The sequence below is a fragment of the Chrysochloris asiatica genome, unplaced genomic scaffold (genome assembly GCF_000296735.1).
Source record: "Chrysochloris asiatica unplaced genomic scaffold, ChrAsi1.0 scaffold00076, whole genome shotgun sequence".
Lineage (NCBI taxonomy): Eukaryota > Metazoa > Chordata > Mammalia > Afrosoricida > Chrysochloridae > Chrysochloris > Chrysochloris asiatica.
In genome coordinates, this window is record NW_006408594.1 from 9,942,458 (window position 1) to 9,966,215 (window position 23,758).

General features: G+C 43.7%; 1 protein-coding gene across 2 annotated transcripts in view; it reads left to right on the plus strand.

Annotated features, from left to right (window-relative positions):
• The window catches only part of LARGE (like-glycosyltransferase), a 573,542-nt gene that overhangs the window by 266,092 nt on the left and 283,692 nt on the right, over positions 1-23,758 (plus strand). For both annotated transcript variants that reach the window (XM_006865236.1, XM_006865235.1), the window contains exon 5: positions 5,370-5,541. In XM_006865236.1, coding sequence (XP_006865298.1) covers positions 5,370-5,541 — 172 coding nt within the window. The remainder of the gene's footprint in view (positions 1-5,369; positions 5,542-23,758) is intronic.

Genomic DNA, 23,758 nt, shown 5'->3' on the forward strand with positions numbered 1-23,758 from the left:
GGCAGATTCAAAAGTATACGATTTTTTACTTTTACTTCAATTTCCACTAGCTATAAGCCTTCAAACTTTTTAAATACTCATACCTATGTGGTTCCGATTTTTGTTGTTCTGCCCTGGATCTGCTTTGCCTGGTATTCTGTGGTATTGCTGATGGCGAACTTCACTGCACCTCCACCCTAGCCACCATCAAGCCCCACCTCCAACAGTGTAATAGTTTATAGGTAGAGTAACTGAGGCTTAGAGACATTAAACATCATCTGCATGGTCAGAGACCAGATTTGAATTCTTGTCTCTTTCTCCCCAGCATTGCTGAGTACACAATTTATAGCAACTATTGACAGACTGATGTTTTCCCAAAATATTTTTCCTTGAGACTTACACCTAATGAAGAGTTCCGTCTGTTGGTTTATGGTGTTGTGGGCTAATTGTTTGTTTGTTTTTCCTGATCAAAAAATGTACACATTTTTGACAAATACTGTTGAAAAACTAAGAATTTTGAGTAGTTGAAGATTTTTGAAGTAAACTGTGAATGAGGCTGGCAGGCCTGAGGAAGTAGGCACTGGCTTCCCATGCCCCCAGGCTCATAGGTCATTCCTGGAGCAGAGTTCACATTGTAGGAACTAAGCAACAGACCACCTCAGCCTCATGTGACTACCCAGGCCAATCTCCTGTTCCTGACCCTCCAGAAGGGAACAAAGCCCCGAGCTAATGTTTACCTGCTTCCGCTTCTGTAACTGCTGGCTTGACTACTCACACATTCTTCCCCACTTTGTGTTTGAACCTGCCAATCCCAGGTAGCCCCATTTCGCTGTTGGCCCCCACTAACTAATCCCAAGTGGACTCATGCATGCACCCTCCATTCTCTATGAAATACTCTCAAACAGGAAAGAGGAGGCTCAGCATCTGGATGCGAACCCACTGAACCACATGCCAGCACAATAAAGTCCTTCCTTTGTTTTAACCCATGTGGCATTGGCAACTCCTTCAAAGCCACTCTGGTAACATGAAGACTGTAATATATCATGGGATAGGTGTGAGAGATGGAATGGGTCATATTGGGAATGCCTTAGTCATCTTCCAGAGTTCTTTTGTCCCCAGATATTTAAACATCACCAGATATTTAAAATGTTTAAAAACATTTGTTGTTGTGTTGTTAAATGCCATCGAGTCGGTACCGACTCATAGTGACCCTATGCACAGCAGAACAGTGCCCAATCCTGGGCCAACCTCACTACTGTTGCCACCTGAGTCTATAGATGCTGCCACTTGGCCTATTCATCTCATTGGGGGTCTTCCTTTTTTTCTTTGACACTCCACTCTATCAAACATGATACCCTCCTCCAGCGAGTAGTCTCTCCTGACAATATGTCCGAGGCATGACAGACTAAGTGTGGCTATCCAAGCTTTCAAGAAGCATTCGTCCAACACAGATTGGTTTGTTCTTTTGGCAGTCCACAGTACTTTTAATATTCTCCTCCAGCCACATAACTCAAATGTATCAATTCTTCTATTACTTTCCTTGTTCACTATCCAATTTTCACATACATGTGAGGTTATTGGAAATACCGTGGCATGGGTCAGGTGCACCCTAGTCCTCAAACTGGCATCTTTGCTCTTCAACACTAACTTTAGAGGTCTTGTGAAGCACATTCTCATAATGCAGTACATCATTTGATTTAGTGAGTGCTGCTTCCATGAGTGTTGAGGATTGATCTGAATAAAATGAAGTCCCTTGACAGTTTCAATCTTTTCTCTATTTAAGCAGATGTTGTTTACTGATCCAGTGGTGAGGAGTTTTGTTTTCTTTACCACAAGGTACAACTCATAATGAAGGTCATGGTCTTTGATCTTAATCAGTTGAGTACTTTAAGTCCTCTTTGATTTCATCAAGCAGGGTTCTATCATCTGCATATCGCAGGTTGTTAATGAGTGTTCCTCTAATCCTGATGCCATGTCTTTCTTCATATAATCTAGCTTCTCATAGTATGGACTCGGCATGCAGATTGAATGGTGAAAGCATATAACCCTGGCACACTCCTTACCTAATTTTAAACCATTCAGTGTTCCCTTGTTCTGTTTTATTTTTCCTTACAACAGTAATGCTAATGTTGATGTGTGTTGCTGTCCATGAACACTTCCTGGTCCTGCCATAGCCACACAGTTGTTGGCTGTGTTTGAGCTCATCATTACAACCTCTGTGTCAGTCCATCTCATTGATGTTCTTCCTCTTTTTCACTGAGCCTCTACCAGTTATGATGTCCTTTTCCAGGGACCGATCCCTCCTGATAGTATGTCCAGAGTATGTGAGACAGAGTCTCCCCACCTTTGCTTCTAAGGAGCATTCTGACTGTACTTCCTCTGAGACGGATTTATTTGTTCTTCTACCATTCCATGGTAAGTTCAATATTCTTTGCCGCCATTATAATTTAATGTATCAGTTCATCTGCATTTTCCTTATTCATTGTCCAGCTTTCATATGCACATGAGATGATTCAAAATACCTTGAGTTGGGTCAGGTACAAGTGACATCTCTGCTCTTGAACACTTTAAAGAAGTCTTCCAGAAAGACTGCCTCTTGCTCTGTGTACTAAATAGGTGTTCTGGAATTCCCATTCTTCCCAATGTTATCCATAATTTGTTATGATCCACACAGTTAAATGCCTAATCCACATAGTCAAATGCATAATCAATAAAGCACAAGTATACATCTTTTTGGTATTCTCTTTCCACCAAGATCAATCAGATGGTAATAATGATATCCCTCCTTCTATATCATTTTCAGAATCCATCTGAAATATCTGATAGCTCCCTATTGATATACTGCTGGAACAGTTTTTGAATGATTTTTCAGAGAAATTTTGCTTGTGTGTGATATTAAAGATATTGTTAGGTGATTTCCACATTCCACTGAGTCACCTCTCTTTGAAATGGGCACAGATATGGGCAGGTAGTCAACTTTCTCAATATAAATGAATGAGTGCCTCTAGTGCTGCATTAGATACTTCAATCTGTATTCCATCAAATCTTGGAACCTTGTTGTTGTTTTTGCCAATGCCTTCAGTACAGCTTGGACTTCCTTCTTAAATACCAATGGTTCTTAATCATTTGGTACATCTTGAAGTGGTTGAACAACAATCAATTGTTTTTGGTACAATGATTCTGTATATTCCTTCCATCTTCTTTTGATGCTTTCTTCATCATTCAATATTTTGTCCATGGGATCCTTCAGTATTGCAACCCAAGGCATGATTTTGTTCTTCAGTTCTTTCAACTTGAGAAATGATGAACATATTCTTCTCTCTTGGTTTTTTAACTCCAAGTCTTTGCACATTTAATTTTAATACTTGACTTTGTCTTCTTAAGCTGCCCTTTGAAATTTTATGTTCAACTCTTTTACCTTCTCATTTCTTCTATTTGCTTTAGCATATCTACACTGGTGAGCAAGTTTCAGAGTCTCTTCTGATGTCCATTTTGGTCTTTTTTCTTTTCTGTCTTTTTAATGACCTTTTGCATTCTTTCTTCCTGTATGATGTTCCTGGTGTCATTCCACAGTTCTGTGGTCTTCGATCATTAGTGTCTGATTGCACCAAGTCCATTGTTGAGATGGTCTCTAAATTCAGTGGAATGTGCTCAAGTGTTGTATTTTGGCTCTCCTGGACTTGTGTTAATTTTTTTCAGCTTCAGCCTAAATTTGCACAAGAGCGATTGATGATCTGTTTTACATTAATTGCCCCGTCCTTGTTTTGACTAATGATACTGAGTTTCTCTATTGTCTCTGTCTACAGATGTAGTCAGTTTGGTTCCTGCATAGTCCATCTTACAAGGTCTACATGTATGGCCAGCGTTTTTGTTGTTGACAAGAAGTATTTGCAATGATTAAGTCATTGGTCCTGCAAAATTCTATCATGTTGTCTTCAGCATCATTTCTGTCTACTAGGCAAAAGTCAGTGGTTCAAGTCCACCCAGCAGTCCTGCAGAAGAAAGTTCAGGAGACCTGCTTCCATAGAGATTACAGGCAAGCAAACTCTATGGAGCTGTTCTCCTCTGTAACACACTGGGGTTGCCATGAGTTGGAACTGATTTCACAGCAGTAGGGTTTGGTTTTCTTTAGGAAAGATAATGTATTCATTGTAAAAAGTATATAATATTCATTTTTATATTTTATTTCTTCTTTTGGTATATTTCATTTTCTCCAAATTGGAACTAGAAAAAATTATTTTCCTAAGTGTGAGCATGGGGTCTGGGGCCTCAGGACCATAGTCTCAGGGGACACCTTGGGCAATTGACATGACATAGTCCACAAAGACAGTGTTGTACATCCTACTTTGGTGAGTAGCATCTGGGATCTTAAAAACTCATGAGTGGCCATCTAAGGTGCAGCTATTGGGCTCTGCATGTGTGGAAGAAAGAAGAGTGATAAGAATTGAAGAGGCTTGGAATCGATTTATTCAATAGACTAGTGGAACATGTGAACATCAGTCTCCATGACCCTAAGACCAGAAGATCTAGATGGTGCCTGGCTATCACTACCAACTGCTCTGAAAGGGATCACAATTGACGGTCCTGGATAGAGTGGGAGACAATGTGAAAGAAAACTCAAAATTATATATTTTTTTTAAAAAAAAGAAGAAGACTGGGCTTTCCAGTCAGAAAAAGACTGGAGGAACCCGAAACTACAGCCTCTGACCTTAAGGTCTGGAAAGGAACTCACCCTCGTGTCCCATTTTTCTCAATCAAGTAGTAGATTGGTATATCAGGGGGGGACACACACAACAACACTGTTCAGGTCTGCTCACCATGAAATGGCCAGTCATTCAAAATCAAAAGGAAACATTGACCTAAGGCCAAAGCTGAGAAGGAACGGGAAGGAGGGTGGAATGGAAATAGGAAGAAGGACAGGGATGAAGCAGGATAACTGTTGTTAAAGGGAGCGGATTGTAACCTTTGAGATGAAACTAAGTGTGTGATTTGTTGGATGTAAAACTGATGATCTTCTCTGTAAACTTTCAGTCAATTCACAATAAAAAGTTAAAAAAAAAAATGAAAACATAGTGTTTACGTGTAACATAATTGTGCTTTGAAAAAGTCATTCCCTTTTTCCATGAAGTTTTTGAGAAACCCCCAGTAGTTATTTCATAAATATTATCTTTCTTCTCTCATTTAGATAATGCATCGCCCATCCAAACAACTTGCTCATGCGAAAATGTAAATCACATGAACAAGTCTTCAATGCAAGCTCGCTTATTCCCTATATTCCTAAGTGATACCTTTTTTTGTTGTTTCAGACACTACTCATAATTTTAAGTGACACATTGATGGAGTGACTGTTTTTATTTTCTCCTGCTCCCTCTCTGCCCGCTCCTGTCTAGTCTGAAGTGTCCTGGATCCCAAACAAACATTACTCTGGGATTTACGGCCTGATGAAGCTTGTGCTGACCAAAACCCTTCCTGCCAACCTGGAACGAGTCATCGTCCTAGATACCGACATCACCTTTGCAACCGACATTGCTGAGCTGTGGGCTGTATTTCACAAGTTCAAAGGTAACGGTAGCCGGTTTTCCCGGTGTCTCTATTGGTCTTTCCATGTCAAGAAGAGTAATTGTATATATTTTTAAAAGCCAGGTGTTGACTTGATTCACTAACCTTGTGTTTTGCAGTCCAGTGCTTATCCTACAGAGCCACCACACTCTGAGGAATTGCAAATATGGTTTCCTGTCAATCCTATTTTTGTTCAAAGCATGTTAAAATGAAGCTGGAATTTCTTTGTATTGCTTTACTGAACTCTGTTCTCAGGAGAGATAAGGTCTAGACTCCTAACAGGAACCAAATTTGATATGCTTTGTACCAAATATATACCAACTGTACATGTGTACTTAGTATATAAGTAATTGAGTGTTGACATTAGTTACTATGTAGAAAATATGCATGCATTGTTATCTTCTGTTTATCAACTAATTATTTGATTGCCTGGAAGGTGTGGGAAGTAATAAGTGGGTATTGGCAGTAAAGTGTTTGAAAATGTTCTTACAGCTTTTTCTTTCATGGTCATTGTAATTTATCATTTGAAGGAGGTATGTAGGTTTGTTTTTATATAAGAGGTTCCTTCCAGTCTGATTAGTTTATTCATAGTGATTATTGTAGCTCTAGTCTGCCTGAAGGCATGAAGGCATCTGTTAGATTGTTGCAAGCCCATTGCATAGACGAGCTCTGTTGAGGCAACCCGAGAGAAAAAGCAGGTTAAACTAAATATCCACCAATATTTTATATCCCTCTCCCAAATGTGGGCATCCCAGTGTGGTGCTGTGTGATAAAACACTGGTGTCGGTTTGACTCACAAGATCGATGGATCAAATTCAGTCACCAACTGCTCTTTGGAAACCCTATACAAGGTCGCTGTGAGTCAGAACCATCTCAATGGCACTTAATAACACCTCCAGATGTCTTCCTTAAACTTGCATTATCCTAAACCCCTTTCTATTTTGGACAAATACAATGAGAGAGAAATTTGGCAAGGAGATTATTCCTTCTCATAAACCTTTTTCCCCCCTTTATTTGTTAGACTGCGATCTGGCTTCTGTGATTAAAAGTTCCTTCTGATTCCCTCTCTATCTCCTTATCCTCTAAATGTGAACTGCTGCTTAGTTATTTCAAATCATAGCACTTTTCAAAATCACAGGCTTGTCCGGTAGGGTTTGGTCTTCATTCATGGATAGAGGTGTTACATTCTAGCCTGCTCTGGTTTCTCCCAGCTTCCTTCTCGGGGTCTCTTAACAAGTTGTCATGGAGTTGATTCTTACAGTGAGCTCATGTGTGTCAGGGTAGAAGTGTACTTCACAGAGTTTTCAATGACTGACTTTTTTTCAAAATTAGATTGCCTGTCCTTTCTTCAGCGGTGCCTCTGAATGACCTCACACCTGCAACCCGTGGGTTAGCAGCTGAGCTTGTTGACCATTTGTGCCACTAGACCTCTTGCCTTGGGGGCTGAGTGCAAAAAGCCTTCCATAAACCCTGGGGACACTCCGGTGACCCCTGAGAATCTTTCTCTTCTTTTAGAGCAAAATTTACTTCCTTGACTGTTCCAGTGACACTAGCAAACACATCATTAACGAAACTGCTGAGACTGTGTGCATCTCAGCTTTCTAATCTTGTGTCCCTAGAATGCTTGGATTCATCCTTTTCTGTTCTAAGTGAAGTTGCAGCAGCTGAGAGGCATGCCCGGTTCAGCTCAGGATGAGATCAGAATGCATTTCCACCTGCTGCTCTAATCACCTCTCACTATTGTTTTTGCTTCCTGGTCACACTGAACTCACAAGGGCAGTTTTTCTAGAATAACATGGTCTTTTCTTTCTATTTTTATGCTGACTGAACAATCACGGCATCTCTAGCATATGTCAAAGACTCCTGGCTGGCACAAATGATTTACGCCCAATGACTAACCAAATCCAACTACTCCAAACTCACCCAGCAGTAGCCCAGAAAGGTGTATTGATCTGTCTCCATAGAGATGGTCATTGTTTTTTGTCATTGAGTCAATTCTGATTCACGTAAACCCCATCCAAGAAAACGCTAAGGAGAACCCAATTCTTCTTTGTAATATATGAAGCCACCATAAGTGGAAATCCATTTGGCTTCATTGGGTTTGAGTTTTCTGTCTGGCTGGCAGGCAGTGCACTGCCCTCTTGAGTTCAGTGTGACCAGGAAGCAGGACAGTGAGAATCAGCACCTTTCCAGGAGGGGCCAACTGGGAAGACCTCTAAACTCTTTCTTGTTGGGTAAAGGTGGTTCGGCAGGTGCCCACATTCCCTTCTGGGAAGAAGGACGAATTTGTCCCGCTGCTGGGGTACTGCCTGCAGAAGGCCCTGAGCTATCAGCCCCTGTGTCGGTGTTGGCAGCCTCAGATGAAGGGAGTCACCTTGCCCAAGGTCACGCCCCCATACAATCAAATACCTGATCCTGTTGGATCAGCTGTGACACCCTATTGAGACTTCCTGACCGCTCAGCCCCTCCCTCCGCCTTCCCTCCCTTGCACAGGTGTCCACCGTAAAGCAATTCCTTGTTAGCCCACTTGCGTGTGGACTCATCTCAGAGTCAGCTTCCCCAAGAACCAGACATGCAACCCACATCCGGAGCTGCCTGTCTCCCTTGGATGTGTCCAGTCTGGCCAGATCACTGGGAGCAGGTGCCCAGAACCTATCTATAGAGTTGTAGCTGGGAGTTTACCTTTATTCCAACCCACCCAGGGACTGGCCATAGTCCTATTGGAGTGTGAAGTGTGGATTTCAATTCCCCCAGTATCAGCTACCATCTGCTGGGGTGTCACTATAGGATAAGCTCTGAACTGCTAACCACAAGATTAGTGGTTCTTGGAAATCCTCTACCGCAAGGGTTGTTGTTATTGTTAAGTGCCATCGAGTCGGTTCCAATTTATAGCAAGAGGGTTTCCGGGGAGCAGCTGGTGAACTTGAACTGCCACCCTTGTGGTTCAAACCGGCCTTTCACTCCAGGGCATTAACCCACATTGCCACATCAGGATGCCACGCCATGGGTGGGGAACCTTTTTTCTGCCAAGGGCCATTTGGATATTTATAACCTCATATAATATAAATTTATGTTGCTATGAAAAAAAAATCTTCTGAAATTATTGACTATCGAGACTTGCCTGCTGTTGCCTTGGCGGGGCCAGACCAAATGATTTCAAGGGGGCCGAATATTCCCCACCCTTGTCCTGCAGGATCACTATGAGTCAGAATTGGCTCAGTGGCACTTAACAAGTATCATATGGTTCAGGAGCTACCAGAAGTCCCAGGTGTTCTCATAGCTGCTCTGAGGATTTGTGTTTGAAGGGCGTTCTGGTTGGAGGCTGTTCTAGGGGCCAAGGTCCAGGCTTGGACGAGGGAAACTTGAGCGTTATGGGCTGAGTTAATGGGCTTGGTTTACCTGTCCATCCTCTTGATGGTTTATTTCTAGCATTTGTTAAGACCCCCACTGTGCAGAAGAATATATTGGAGGCTGTTGTTCTCTAAAGTTGGGGTGACTGCTCCACCTGCCTTCAAGGAGCTCACAAACAAGATAGAGGGGTGCAGATAGTGTCTGAGGGTCCCCACGCCCACCCTGATGAGAAATGCAAAAGTGAAGATTACGGGGGAAACTGAGGTCTTGTCTTCTCCACATTCTGTACCATTGATGGGTGAAGATTTGCTTCTAAGGAACCCTGGTGCACAGTGGGTGAAGTGTTGGGCTGATGACCAGAGGTTGGTGATTCAAACCCACCAGTCACTCCGCGGGAGAAAGATGGGGTGGTCAGCTTCTGTAAAGGTCATTGTTGCTGTGTGCAGCTGAGTCGGTTACATCTCATAGCAACCCTGTAGGGAGTTTCTGCGATCGACTGGTGGGTTTGAACTGCCGACCTCGCAGTTACCAGTCCAGTGCTTATCCTACAGCACCACCCCAGGGTGCTGAGTCTTGGAAACCCTGTGGATGGTTATAGTCTGTTCTATAGGGTATGAGTCAAAATCGACTTTTTGTTGAATGTAAAACTGATCTTGTCTATAAACAAGCCTGGTTTGGGTTTGGTTGGTTGGTTCTGAGCTGGAACTATTAGAAGCCAGGCTCTGGGACAGGAAGAAGACCTCTTAGGGCAGGCACGTAAATGTGAAATGTTCTTGTCCAAGGGAAGGTTCACTTCCTTTAATAAAGATAGCTGCAGTCAACTGCTGTCATTGTGAACATGTGGAGCAGATTGAATGTAATTGTTGTGTGTGCCATCCAGTCAGTTCTGACTCTGTGTAGCATTTCTAAGGAGCAGCTGGGAGATTTGAACTTCCAACCTTTTGGTTAGCAGCCCAGTGCTTATCTTTTCTCTGTTTTCGAAGAGCTAGTTCTCTAGAACTATACTAGCTCTTGAAGTTAAGGACAGAGCCCCCTCCTCTATATCTACCACTTGGAATTCATGTGGGCATTGTTTTTGAATGGCCTCCTGAGTCACATGTCCCTTGAGCCACAGTTTTATGTGTGTGGCCAATGTCCCCGTCACCTCCTCAGATGTCAGCACCTGACTGCATCGCCCCACTGCTGCGGCGTGTTGAGAGCCCCCCGTTCTTAGCAGAAACTCATGGCCATCAAGTCGAGTGAGTGCTGGTGAGTTAGAACCGTCAACTTTGTGGTTAACAATCCAGTACTTCACCCACTGCTCCACCAGGGATTTCTTAGCACAAGCCATTGGTAGCTAGAACTAGGAGTCACTCACTCAATGGGCATGTGGACCAAACTCCTGGTGATGTGCTGTGGGTGGAGTCGGTTCAAAATCATAGCAACAGCGACCCTGAGTAGGGTTTCTGAGGCTGTAAATAAATTTTTAGGAAAGCAGAAAGCCTCGTCTTTCTCCCTCAAAGCGTTGGGTAGATTTAAACTGCTGATCTTGGCGGTTAGCAGCCCAACCCCTAACCCACTATGCTACCAGAATGCCTTCCCAAGCTCCTACTAGTTGCCAAATAGTATTCTGATGGTTGCAAGAATTAATTAAACTTGGTCCTCAGTGCTGTTTAGAAGAGGCAGGCACTAAAGAGATAAATAAGTAAAATACGTTGTTGTTGTTAAGTGCCTTCAAGCCGGTTCCAACTCATTGTGACCCTGTATAGGGTTTCTGAGGAGCGATTGGTAAATTTAAACTGCCAACCTTGTGGTACAAACAGACCTTTCAGTCCAGTGCTTACCCTGCAGTGCCACACCTGGACTCCAAGTAAAATGTGATCATTGGTGCTGGGGAGCCGTGGAGTTGGTTCTGACTCATAGTGACCCGGCATCGGGTTTCTGAGGCTGTAAATCTTCACAGGAGCAGAAAGTCTCATCTTTCTCCTGTGGAACCGCTGGTAGTTTCAAACTGCTGACCTCGAGCTGAGCAGCCCACCTCATAACCACTACGCTACTAGAGTTCCTTAAGTAAAATATATAGGACGTGAAAAGGTGATTCGTTCTCTAGAAACTATTAGAGAGGGAAAGGAATGGCTTGTGTATATGAGTTTAATGTTCAGCTAAGATGATAATTGAAGGTTTTATAATAAAGATCGTATATTTAAGCAAAGACTGAAGTTGTAGGAGTGTAGGGAAGTGTGGAATAGTGTTCAGGTATTAGGAACAGTAAATTCAAAGTTTCTGGAACAGATGTGGCCTGAGGTGCTGGAGGGATAAAATGGAGGCCAAAGTGAGTCCCGGTGTGGCGCTGCGGGTTAATGCACAGGACTACAAGGTCGGTTTGAATTGCAAGGTCAGTGGTTCAAGCTCACCAGCTGCTCCTTGGAAACCCTCTGTAGGGTCGCTCGGTATGAGTCAGAACCAACTTGACAACACTTAACAACAACAATGACAAAGAGGGAGTCCAGGGGAAGAGCAGGATTCACCAGGTCAGATTCAGGGGCTTTGTAGGTGGGGCAGTGGGAGAACTTTGTCTTCATTTATTGGTGACGTGGGAAGACATCGATGGGCTTCTAGTAACTTATTCTGCAAACAGTTAAGCACTCAACGCTAAGTGCAAGGGTGACGTTTTCCAGTCCTCCAGAAAGCCCTCAGAAAAGTCTGGTGATCTATGGAAAAATCAGCCATTGAAAGCCCCAAAGGTGCAGAGCACAGCTGTGGCACACATGGGGCCACCAAGAGTCCAGGCTGACCTGACATTACGTGCTTATGTTGAATGGATCCTTCTGGTGGTTCTTTTCAGAATAGGAGGGAAACTGTTTATCAGACTATTGCAGTGTTGCAGGTGAGAGATGGCGCTCGTTTGGACCTGAGTGTAACACTGGGGGATGACTCACCATGTTTGGGATGTATTTGGAATGTGGAGTCACCGGTTGTCTGTTGATTGGATGTGAGGGATGAAGGGGAAAGGGGCATCCAGCACAACTCTGGGGTGACAGCAGGCACAGGGATTGTGCTTGTTAGGAGGGAGAAGATGGCAAGACCAGGAATTTGTGGCTGTTGAAATTTGAGAAGCTTAATTTGACATTTGGAGTCCTGATGTGGTGCTGTAGGATAAGCGCTGCACCACAAGGTCAGTTTGAACCGCAAGGTCGGCAGTTCAAACTCACCTGCTGCTCCTCGGAAACCCTATACAGGGTCGCTGCGAGTCAGAATGGACTCAACAACACTTAACAACCGGGCACTGAGACACTTAATCGGACATGGGAGTCATGGTGTGGCACCATAGGATAAGCACTGAACTGCTAATCATGAGGTTGGCAGTTCAAACCCATTAACTAGTCCTTGGAAACCCTCTACAGAGTCACTATGAGTAAGAAGTGACTCCTTGGCACTTAACAACAGTTGGACATTAGCCTGGAGGTGTTAAGGAAAGCAGAGCTGTGATTACTTATAAAGCAAAGGAAAATTAACTACTATTTCTAAAAAGTTTCTTCTGAGCCCTGAATAGAGAAGGGTCTCTTGTTTGAATAGCTCAGTAAACTGAGTCCTAACACAACAAAGCCCACTGCCATCGGTCAGTTCTGCCTCACGGAATTACGGAGACTAAATATTTATGGGAGCAAACAGCCTCTTCATCTTTCTCTTGCAGAGTAGCTGGTGGGTTTGAACCTCCAACCTTACAGTTAACACTCCAGTGCTTATCCCACAGTGCCAAACTGAGCCTTGGAGGAGTTAAAAGGTTCTGTCTGCCCAAAGGGTTATTAGCAAAGCAGAGCGTGCCCAGCAGTGTTTGGCGTCAGCACCTGCCCATTCCCCTAATGCGTGCTGTCTCTCCTGGCTTCAGGACGGAGTGGAGGAGATAGTGCCCACTCTGCTGGAGGTGGCACTCAGATGATCACTGACCTCTGTGACCGATGATAGGAGCCACCCATGACCCCTGAGTATCTCTTTATAACTGCACAAAGTTGTGGAAATAAGCTCTGGTTGTACTGGTTTGGGGAGGTTGTGGTGAAGATATATATAAACAATAAATGCACACTCATAATTGGAAGCTTTTGGAAGAAAGCCATGATGAATATGCAAGATATTTATCCTACCAACACATGTTCTCCATTTAAGAAAAGCTTACCGCCCTTAAAAACCTTCTGCAGGTGTAGTACACCTGCCCGCATTGTGTCTCTGTGAGGGGACCCAGGGTGGGGGGGAGGGGGGGGCTGCCCACACACGCTTGATATCTTTGTCATCCTGTTTCAGGGCAGTACGTACTGTACACGATGGCAGTAAGTTTTTCTTAAATTAATAGACTCACTGGCATCCTGGAGTGGCGCTGTAGGATCAGCACTGGACTGGGAACCACAAGGTTGGCGGTTCAAACCCAGGAAACCCTGTGAAGGGTGGCTGTGAGTTGGAACTGACTCTGTGGCACTTAACGACAACCAATAGGCTCACTAGGATCCCTGGTAATGCAGTGCTTAAAGCACTTCTTTGCAAAGCAGAAGGTCAGCAGTTGAACCCGCCAGGTGTTCCATGGGAGAAAAGAGATGGTAATCTGATTCTGTACAGATTTACAGCCTCGGAAATCGAATGGGGGCAGCGGCACTGTGTAGGACAGGGCTGCTATGAGTCAGCAAGAGGCTTGGTTTCGGGTTTGGTTTTGTTTTTATTGACTCAATGTCAGCTGGTCTTAGCTTGTATTTTAGGCCTTTACTCTGCTGACCACATGCTGAAGCAGTTTACAAGCCAGCTCATTAAACTCCCATACCATTCCCTAACAGTAACTACTGCTAATGGTCCTGCCTTAAAGATTTGGGAATGGATGTTTGCAGAAGCTTACAGTGACTCTCACAGCATCTCCACTGTAGAGATGGGATTTGAACTCAGTTAATTCAACTTGAAATCCAATGCACTTGACTCTGTACCATACTGCCAGTCCATTCCACCTCACAGTAACCCCAGGTGAGTCAGAGTAGGACCCAGGGGATTTCAGTTGCTGAGATTTGGGGAACTAGATCCTCAGGCCTTTCTTCCAAGGCTCCTCAGGTGGACTATCTGTGAAAGCTTGTTGATACCCTGGATACTGGCTCGGTTCCTCTTGGGTATGAGGCCACAGATGAGTCTTTGAAGGTAGCATTCTCTTTTAAAGTTAGTTTCCCTCTTGCCCCTGAACTTCCCCTGTTTCCTTGAAGGGTGTATTCTTATTTTAAAGTTCCTAGCAAATGGGTTTCTTCATCCCCATCACCTAATTTAATCCTGTTAACATGCCCCAGTGTCTGGTGGAGCAATCTCACGGGCCTTTCATTCCTGAACATGGATCATCTTGAGATTTTCTCACAACTCGGAGCACCATCCTTCTGGCTAGTAGCTGAATGCATGAACTGCTTGCACCACCCTGGGAGTCTACCCTATAAGCTACAGTTTCTAGAAGAGAAGTAAATACAACTTTGTGATATAGATAGAGAGAAGAATCTTTGCAAAGACCAAGGCTGATCTATTGAGAGAACTTTCAGATGACCATCTAGTAGGAGACAGACCCCAGGTACCCAGACATTCAGAGAATAGAGACATTGAGGCAAACAGTCATAGAAAAGTGTCTTTTTTTGGGATTTAAGAAATGCAACCTTGGTTTCCAGAACCTGTGGCAGCACATGACCTCCCGGAACTAATTCACTGATGTAGCTGGGTATCCCCTGAGTCTGAGCGCTACCCGTTAGCTCATCCTACTTCAGCAGGAAGAACCGGAACTGGGCTCACTAATGCCTCAGTGAAGGTGCCCTAGTGGCACACTGATTAAGCTCTCAGCTGCTAACCATGAGTGGATCTCTGTCATAAAGATGACAGCCTAGGAAAACCCCTTGGGCAGTTCTACTCTGTGAGTCAGAGTCAACTCAAGGATGCCTGTCAACCTGTATCAACTGAGGGCTGTTCTGGTACCTGAAAGGTTAACAGTTTGAACCCACCTGTTGACTCTGTGGGAGAAATAGCTGGGGATCTATGTCTATAAAAATGACAGCCAAGAAAACCTTAGGAGCAGCTCTTCTCTGACCCATGTGGCTATTTTGAGTCAAAATCGGTTCATCCTCACCTAACTGCCACGCTGGCTGTTTGGCCTTGGGAAAGCTATCTGAGTTCTGTAAATGAGGAATAATGCTAATAGGTATGTTGTGAGAATCACAGAAGATAAAGTTTCGTTTTCTTCCCATATTCCATTTTCTCTAAAGGCTTTTGTCTGGGTGTTTGGGGTAATGGTGGACATCCTTAATGCTTGCTCCATTAGCTCACAGCTTTGTCCACAAATCCATTGGGGCTAGGGGTGGTAGTACATGTAAAATAATCTAGAAAAACAGAATATGAAAAACACTGAAACTCAAGATTTTTTAAAACATTTATTAAATTTTTATGCTTATAATCCAGTTGTTTTAGAAGGACGATTTCCTTAATCATCGAAATTTCTTTGCAGTCCCTGTGTTGTTGTTGTTGTTAATTGCTATCCAGCTGATTCCACGACCCATAGTGTGAATCACTATACAAGGATTTCCAAGGATTGACTTGAACCAGTGCTTATTCCACAGTGCCAAACCAGGACTCCTTGGGTTGTATAAACAGTTAACAGTCAGCTGCTAACCTAAAGCTTGGTGGTTCAGATCCACCTAGAGGTACTTCAGAAGCAAGGCTGGACAATCTACTTTCAGAATATCAGCCATTGAAAACTCTATGGAGCCTAGTTCCCAGATGCACACAGGGTAGGGGTGGGGGGATATCAGGAGTCAGAGCCAATTCAAGGACAACTGGTTGGTTGATTGGTTCTGACGTTTCTTTAGGTCGACTGGCATAGAAGTTTCTTACCCAAACCCTGTTCCTCTGGGGAAGGAATTGTTTTCGTTAAGCATCAAGTTGGTTCCAATCCATAATCACCCTGAATAGGGTTTCCATGGAGCTGCTGGTGAGTTTGAACTACCAACTTGTGCAATCCAGTGCATTTCCCCACAGCACCACACCAGGACTGTGAAGTAGTATGAAAAGAGCTTTCCAGATGAAATTAGTGGATTGGAAAGAGCTTTGGGAATGAAGAGATCGCATTTCAAATTCTAACTGGTGTATTTATCTCCTTGGTAATCTTGGGAGGTCATTTAGCATGTCTGAGCCTTCTTTGTTCACTTCTAGAAAGAACTTCCTTTACAGGGAGGTTTGAAGGATGTGATTCCTTGATCCTGGTACCCAGTGGATGCTTTGTTGTTGTTGTTGTAGTTGTTAAGTGCCATCTAGTCAGTTCCCACTTATAGCCACATGACCCTGTATAGGGTTTCTGAGGAGCAGCTTGGGAGTTTGAGCCTCCGACCTTGGGGTTCAAACCGACCTTGAGGTCTAGTGCTCAATCCCACAGTGCCACACCAGGACTCAGGTGGATGCTGAGCCTAAGCAGATTCCCTTTCTTCTCCCTTCTTGCCTTTGTCTATCTCGGCTCTTTGACCCTTTGCCTATTTTCTTATCACTTTAAATTCTTCTCCTTCCCTTTCCTCTCTCTACATCCAAATGCAGCATTGCTTTCCCCTCCTTTTATGAGAGGACTCAAATAAGGCCTTAAGACCAACCACATAGCCACGGCCCAATCAAGTCTCCCTGATTAAAGCCACTCCTTCTTGGCTGGCCTGGCACAACCTCTCCCAGGTGTCCCCTCATCTCCCATCCACCCCTGACAGATCCGAAACTTGAGAGACACTTTTGTCGTAGGGAAGGAACACAAAATTTTAAGAGATGAAAATTCCCAAAGTACTTGAAAATGACTCCTGCTGTCAGTGTTTGCATGGGTGTAGTGTGCTTGTTGGCACAAAGGCTTGGGAGTTCTGTTGGGAAAACAAAGAGACTGGGCCCTGTACTTTGTCATCAATCATAAGATTTCACTGAAGCTGGGACATTTCTTTCTCATCCTTTTTTTTTTTTTTAATTCTCATAGTCTTTCATTATTGATAGGGTTTCTCCTTCGCCATGCATGATTGCTTTCATTTGCTGTGTTTTCTTTTTGTTTTGCAACCTCCCAAACTCCCAGTTGATTTTCCACCTGGAGGATTCTTTTGGCCTCTTGTCTTCCTTCTGCCCCTTGCCGGCTACTGTTCACATCTGTTGCCGGCTTCTCTCCTGAATCAGAAGCCAACACTGTGGTTTTCTCCAGGTGAGATGCACATGTACTGTTGAAGAAACACCCAGGATTTTCTTCCTGGCAAACCTGGTGAAGGAGCTGGAATGCTTTTCAAATCTGATTTTTGAGTAACTTCACAGCATGTATAAATTTTATTTATATATTTTTTTCTGCCTTGTAAAAATAGAGGAGTGCTCTGGAATGTTGTTGTATAAACCCTAATAGACAATGTACTTAAGCATCATTTTCATTGTAAAATGAAACAGAAGTCTCACAGGGCAATGTTTTCAGTGTTTTATTCAAGGACAGACCTCCAGCACCCCAATCAGTGCCTGGCACATAGTTGTTAAGTGCTGTCCAGTTGATTCTAATTCATAGTGACCCTGCCTAGGGTTTCCGAGAGCAGCTGGTGGGTTTGAACCGCTGACCTTGTGGTTACCATTCAATGCTGGTCTTATAGCGTCACACCAATATAGTATGTCCTTGATAAATATTTGTTGGCTAAATGAACAAAAGGGGACCTTTGTGGCACAAAGGTTAAGCACTTGGCTGCACACTGAAAGGCTGGCGAGGTGAATCAACCTGTCAATTCTGAGAAGAGGACTGGCAATTGGCTCTTTTAAAGACTGCAGGCTAGGAAGCCCTCTGTGCTAGTTCTACTCTGCCCTACAGGGACACTGTGAGTCAGAATCAACTCAGAGGTATGCAGTGAAACAACAACAAATGAGCGAATGAAACACGATTCCAGGTGAAGTGAATGGTGAGGAGTAAGGTAAGAGATGTATCAAGGATCTTATAAGCTACAGCTTTGGGTTGCATGCAAAGGTTAATTGAAAGATGTTGCAGAGCTTCAGCTAGGGAATTTTGTGCTTAGATCTAGGAAATCCCCTTTGACTGCAATGTCTTCTTTGCTCTTGTTCAAGAGCAAAGATGTCAGAATGAGGACTAAGGTGCACCTGACCCAAGCCTTGGTATTTTCATTTGCCTCATATGCATGTGAAAGTTGGACAGTAAATAAGGAAGACCTTAGAAGAACTGGTGCCTTTGAGTTATGGTGTTGGAGAAGAGTGATAAAAGTACTGTGGATTGCCAAAAGAACAAACAAATCTGTGTTGGAAGAAATGCAGCCAGAGTGCTTCTTAGAAGCCAGGATGGCCAGACTTCATGTCTTGTAACACATAATCAGGAGGGACCAGTCCCTGGAGAAAGGATATTATACTTGATAAAGTAGAGGGTCAGCGAAAAGAGGAAGACCCTCCAGTGAGATAGATTGGCACAATGGCAGCAGCAGTGGACAGGACAACAATTGTGAAGATGCTGCAGGACCTGGCGGTCTTTCATTGTGCTGTGAGGTGGTCTTTCATTGTGCTGTGAGGCGGTCTTTCATTGTGCTGTGAGGCGGTCTTTCATTGTGCTGTGAGGCGGTCTTTCATTCTGCTTTCATTTCTATGAGTCGGAAATGACTCAACAGTACCTAATAACAACAACTTGGCCTGCAATGTTGATCAGAATGATCTGAAGGGAAAGGCAGGAAACCCCAGTACCTTAAAATTGAATTTTGGAAGCAGACAGCAGATTACAGCTCTTTTGCATTTGCTAGTGACCTATAGCAAGATACTGACCATGGAGGCAGAGCAGTGAGCATGGCATTGGTGGGGAGTGAACTGAAGAAGCAGAATGGATGAGGAAATGATGATTCCAGTTTTGGACATGCGGAGCTGGAGTGAACAGGTCTGAATCTTAGAAAGATCTGGACTGGAAATGATATCCTCAGGATTTTCCTTTTTGGTGCTAAAATAGAACTTTTTATTAATATAGCTGTTCTTACCCGATAACCGTCCTATGTCCAGATGTGCATCCAGTGTAGACTCTGGTCCTGAAGGGAGAGTATGCTGATTTGATGTATCCCCGGAAGGTTTGTTGATTGGTGGCTGACTGTAACCAAGCAAGCACAAAGGCTGGACAGGGAGGAGGAGCCGAGTGAACACTGAACAGAATTCATCGGAGGCGAGATCACTGAACTCACCCTAATTGGGTCCTGAGCTCTGCTTGTGAGAACCACAGGCCTGCCCCCCACTGCTATATAAATCAGGTTGCACTCTGGGCACCTGGGTGAGGCTGAGCAGCCACCTGAGTATCGCTGAGATCCCCTAAGGATGGCCAGGATCTCTGTCAATTGTGTTGTTTTCTTAGTGTCCGGGAGCCAGGCTTCCTGAAGAATGAGCTGGAGGACACTTTGAGGATCATTATAAAAGAGGGGGAAGACCAGAGAAGGAGACAGAGATGAGGACATGGAAAGAGGGAGCATCTGAGGACTCTAGATTCATGGAAAGAGAAAGGCTGTGTGCTGGCAGCCAGGAGATAGGTTTGCAGAATGTGCCCTTTGGTTGTTGGAAAGATTGTATATTCCTGAGTGTTTTTGTGTACATTAAAAAAAAAAAAAAAAACACAGAGGGAATCGAAGCAAGTACTATTGAATGATGATGCACAGAGGAGATTGTAATCATTGCAATAAAAGAGTAAGTATAAAACTGATGTTCTCCCATGTAAACTATCACTCAATTCACAATAGATATTTTTTTAAAAAAAGATGTCAGGATAAAAAGAAAAAGAAAAAAAAGAGGGAAGGCCAACTGCCAGACATGGGAAGGAGTTCTCCATTTCTCCATTTCCTTTCACCTCTTCCTTACCCAATTCAAGGGACCACTTCCAGGGTAGGGAGACAAACAAGTCCAAGGCCTTTGTTTTGGGTTTCTCGGCATCCTCAAATTGCTGAACAACTGTTTCCTATTAGCAAAAGTGAGTGAATCTGCTGCAGAAGACCTCTTTAAAGTTCACAAAGCAAAGATGTCACTTTGACGACTAAGGTGTGCCCCTTTTCAAACTGTGACCTTTCTAATTGCTTCATGCATGTGGATGCCGGACTGTGAAAAAGGAAGACAGAAGAAGAATTGATTCATTCGAATTGCAGTGCTGGTGAGGAATATTGAATATGCCATGGAGCCAGGAGGGGAGACAAATCTGTCTTAGAAGAAATACAATCAGAAGGCTCCTTAGATGTGAGGATGGGGATTTTTCAGCTCACTTACTTTGGAGCCTGAGGACATCAGTTTTTGGTAGAGAGTCAGAAAAAAATGGGGGGTGGGGGTTCCTTAATGAGGATTGGTGGTAGTGGTGTGCCATGGAGTCGGTTCCGACTCTTAGTGATCCTGTATAGGATTTCTGAGGCTGTAAATCTTTATGGGAGCAGAAAACGTCATCTTTCTGCTGAGGAGTGCCTGGTAGATTTAAACTGCTGGTCTTGTGGTTAGCAGTTCAACTCATAATCCACTATACTACCAGATACCAATGATATCATAGTACAAGAGTAGGCAACATTTTCATTTTGTTATACCCAAGGTCTCCATGAGCCAACTAACAACATCGGCAAAAAGGGGGTTGTGCAAGGGGCCGCTATGAGTCAGAACTGATGCGAGGGCATGTAACAACATACAGCATCATAGCTGTGAAGGTGACATGTGATATACACAGAGAGGTGCACAGTACCTGACACAGACAGAATCTTCACCTGGCAAATGTTAGTTGGTGGTATTAGTGATGGTGGAGTAATTTAATTATCATCATAATTAGACAGTTGTCTACACACCTCCAAGATTCTGGCTCAAAGGTCTCTGGCATTCCTCTTTCATGATTAAAAAAAATTCCAGAATACCCTAGATGAAGATGAAGGAGTACCTGGGAGGAGGGCCATGTAAGAATAGGAGTTGGGCGTTTTGTCCTCATTAGAAAGAGCTGGTTGTATGTCTTTGTTGAGGGCACAGGCTTTGGAATGGTTTTGAGACCTGACTCTTCTGTTAACATTAACATTTCACTTTCTGGGTCCAATAGGTCTAATATTTCAGAAGGAAAACGTACAATTCACCTAGTACTTTGCCAGTATTTGTTCTATCATATTTCTGAGATGCGGGGCTGTTGTTTGTTTTATTTTGTTTTTAATATTTAGCAATTTCCAAAACTGAGATGAAACTTACAAAAAGAAACTTGACAGATGGTCTTTCTCCCCTGCAAAATGTTTTGAGAGAGCCTATAATTGGTGGCCTTTAGGAATCCAGAAAATGTGGTATTCTTGTGTTTAATAGTGTTATTTCTCTAGCTTTCCCTTTTATCTTTGAGTGGTTAAATAGACAGGGGCTGGAGGTAAGGCTTTAGACAGGAGAAGAAAGGGCTCAATTGGGATGCTGATTAGAATCAGTGCAAGAGAAAGATTGTAGTGTCTTACCAGGCTCCTTGATTACCTTTTCTTATTTGACAACTGTGTCTTTGCTATTTTGGTTCACACATTAGAATTATTTCTACCTCCTAACTGGCCCTCCCATTGTTGAGTCTGGTTTCTGTTTCCTGCAAGCTAAGTCTTGATATATTTTGAGGGCAAGAGAGAGGGGAGGCCAACAGACTGTGAATCATGGATCCCAAACATTGTGGGTCTCTTTAAGGATTCCAGAAAGAACTATTGAAAAGCTTACCAGCCTTAAATCCAGAACTCCAGGAAAACAGCTCTACGCAGAAGTCTCTTCTCATTCACTCAAGCTGCCCATAAATATTTATTCAACAACTACTTGGTACCAGATGCACACATTTCAGTCTCTGAAGCTCAGTCCATTAGATATTCATGTGACGAACTCATCCTTTTCAAAAAAAGAAAGAAAGAAAGAAAATTCAGACACTTCTGGAAACAGTGAGGGTCACTTGCCTTTAGTGTGATGTATTTTGCTAGATTGCTTTCTAACATGTAGCTGATATCAGCTGCCTTGAGTGAGGAGATTTTGATTGGGAAGTAGCTATTGTGGCTGTATAGGGCCACCCCAGCTCATCCTGGGAATGGTTAGAGTGGAGGAGAAGGTTGTCACCACATAAAGGTATAAGGATTTGGGGGTGATGACACTAAGGGCACAGGTAGAACACATAGGAGCGAGAGAAATGAAACAGTTGCCTATGGGGTGAATCTGTGATACTCCAGACCAAGTCCATCTTGGCAATCATACACCCAGGAACTTAACTTTACAAGTATCTTGCCCAAAGGAACCCTGTCTGAGGGTTAGGTCCACTCCTAGTATCTTATCAGCATATCAAGTTGGATGAAAGCAGTACATGAGGAGCCAACCAGTGATCATCCACAACTCTGCCCTTTCTTTGCACATTCATTGTGAAATGTGAGGTGGAGGGGGGCCTCCGGTATAGAAATCACCTTTAGTCTCTTTACCGAATGCAAAAGTCTAAGGCCTGCTCCCATCCTAGCAACAAATTTGACACCAACGACAACCTGAGATTGTGATAAGTACCCTGTTAGGATTCATTGTTTCAGTGTAGGGTTTCTCCACCTTGGCATTGTTATTAACGTTTTCGGCCAGATAATTCTTTGGTGGTGATGGTGGCGGTGGTGGGGAGAAGTAGGGTTGTCTTGTTCATTATAGGATATTTTGTAGTATCCATGGCCTCTCCCTGTAAAATGCCAGGGGCACTCACTGTGGACCTCCGCCCCAAGTCCCAACAACCAAAACTATCGCCAGAAATTACCAGATGTCTCTTGGGAGGCACGTGGACCCTGGTTGAGAACCACAGTTTTAGTGGCCCAGTGGTACTGATGGGGAGGAGTAGACATCAGTGTCAGGTGGTGGTGGTTTTTATGGTTAATGGTGGTTGGCCCCAGAGAGGAGATGGAATCTGAACCTTCTACAGTTTGTTTTGTTGTTGTTAGTCGCTTTGGCGTTCACTCCAACTCAAAGCAACGCCATGTCCACCCCAGGCAATGCTGTAGTCTGATTCTGTGCTCTTGTCATAATCTTGGTTTGCTCTAATTCATTGAAACCCACCAGCCACACTTGGACTCCCTACACAGGTCACCGTCAGTTGGAACCAACTTAACGGCACATAACAGAAAATCGGCTGCAGTGGCTGTTGAGTGTACTTTATAACCCATGTGGTTCATCCTTCAACACTGGGTCAGAAAGCAATTTGCTGTGATCCACAGGGGTGTAGCCGTTGTTTCCATTTGGGGAAACATTTTATTGTTGTTTGGGTGAAAGCTTACAATGCAAATGAGTTTATACACATCTTGTTTCCTGACATTAGCTGTAATGCCCTTAATAATAACAGTTTCTCTTTGGAGTCCTCATTTTCTCTTTGGAGGCCCCATTTCCATTTTCCCTGCCCCTTTCCTGCTTTAACTTTGTTTTTGGATAAATGCTGCCCTTTTGGTCTCACATGGGTGCTTGTTCCGAAGAGCAAATTCTTCACAGGTGTGGTTTTTCACTTTATAGGCCTGTCTAGGGTTTGGCAAGGAGCTCTGGTAGCGTAACGTTTACGAGTCGGGCTGCTAACCTCAAGGTCAGGTAGTTCGAAATGACCAGTGGTTCCACAAGAGAAAGATGAGGCTTTCTGCTCCCGGAAAGATGTACAGCCTCGGAAACCCTATACAGGATCATTATGAGTTTTAACTGACTAGATGGCACTTAACAACAACAAAAGTTAATGATCTTGTGCATCTCTGCATGTGTTTGTTGGCCACCTCAGTGTCGTCTTAGGTGACATGCCATGTCTTTTACTCAATTGTATTGTTTGTCTTAGGATTGTTAATGATTTGAAGATCAGTCCTTTGTCAGATACGCCATTGCCAACAATTTTCCCCCACTCTGCACATTCTCTTTGTATTCT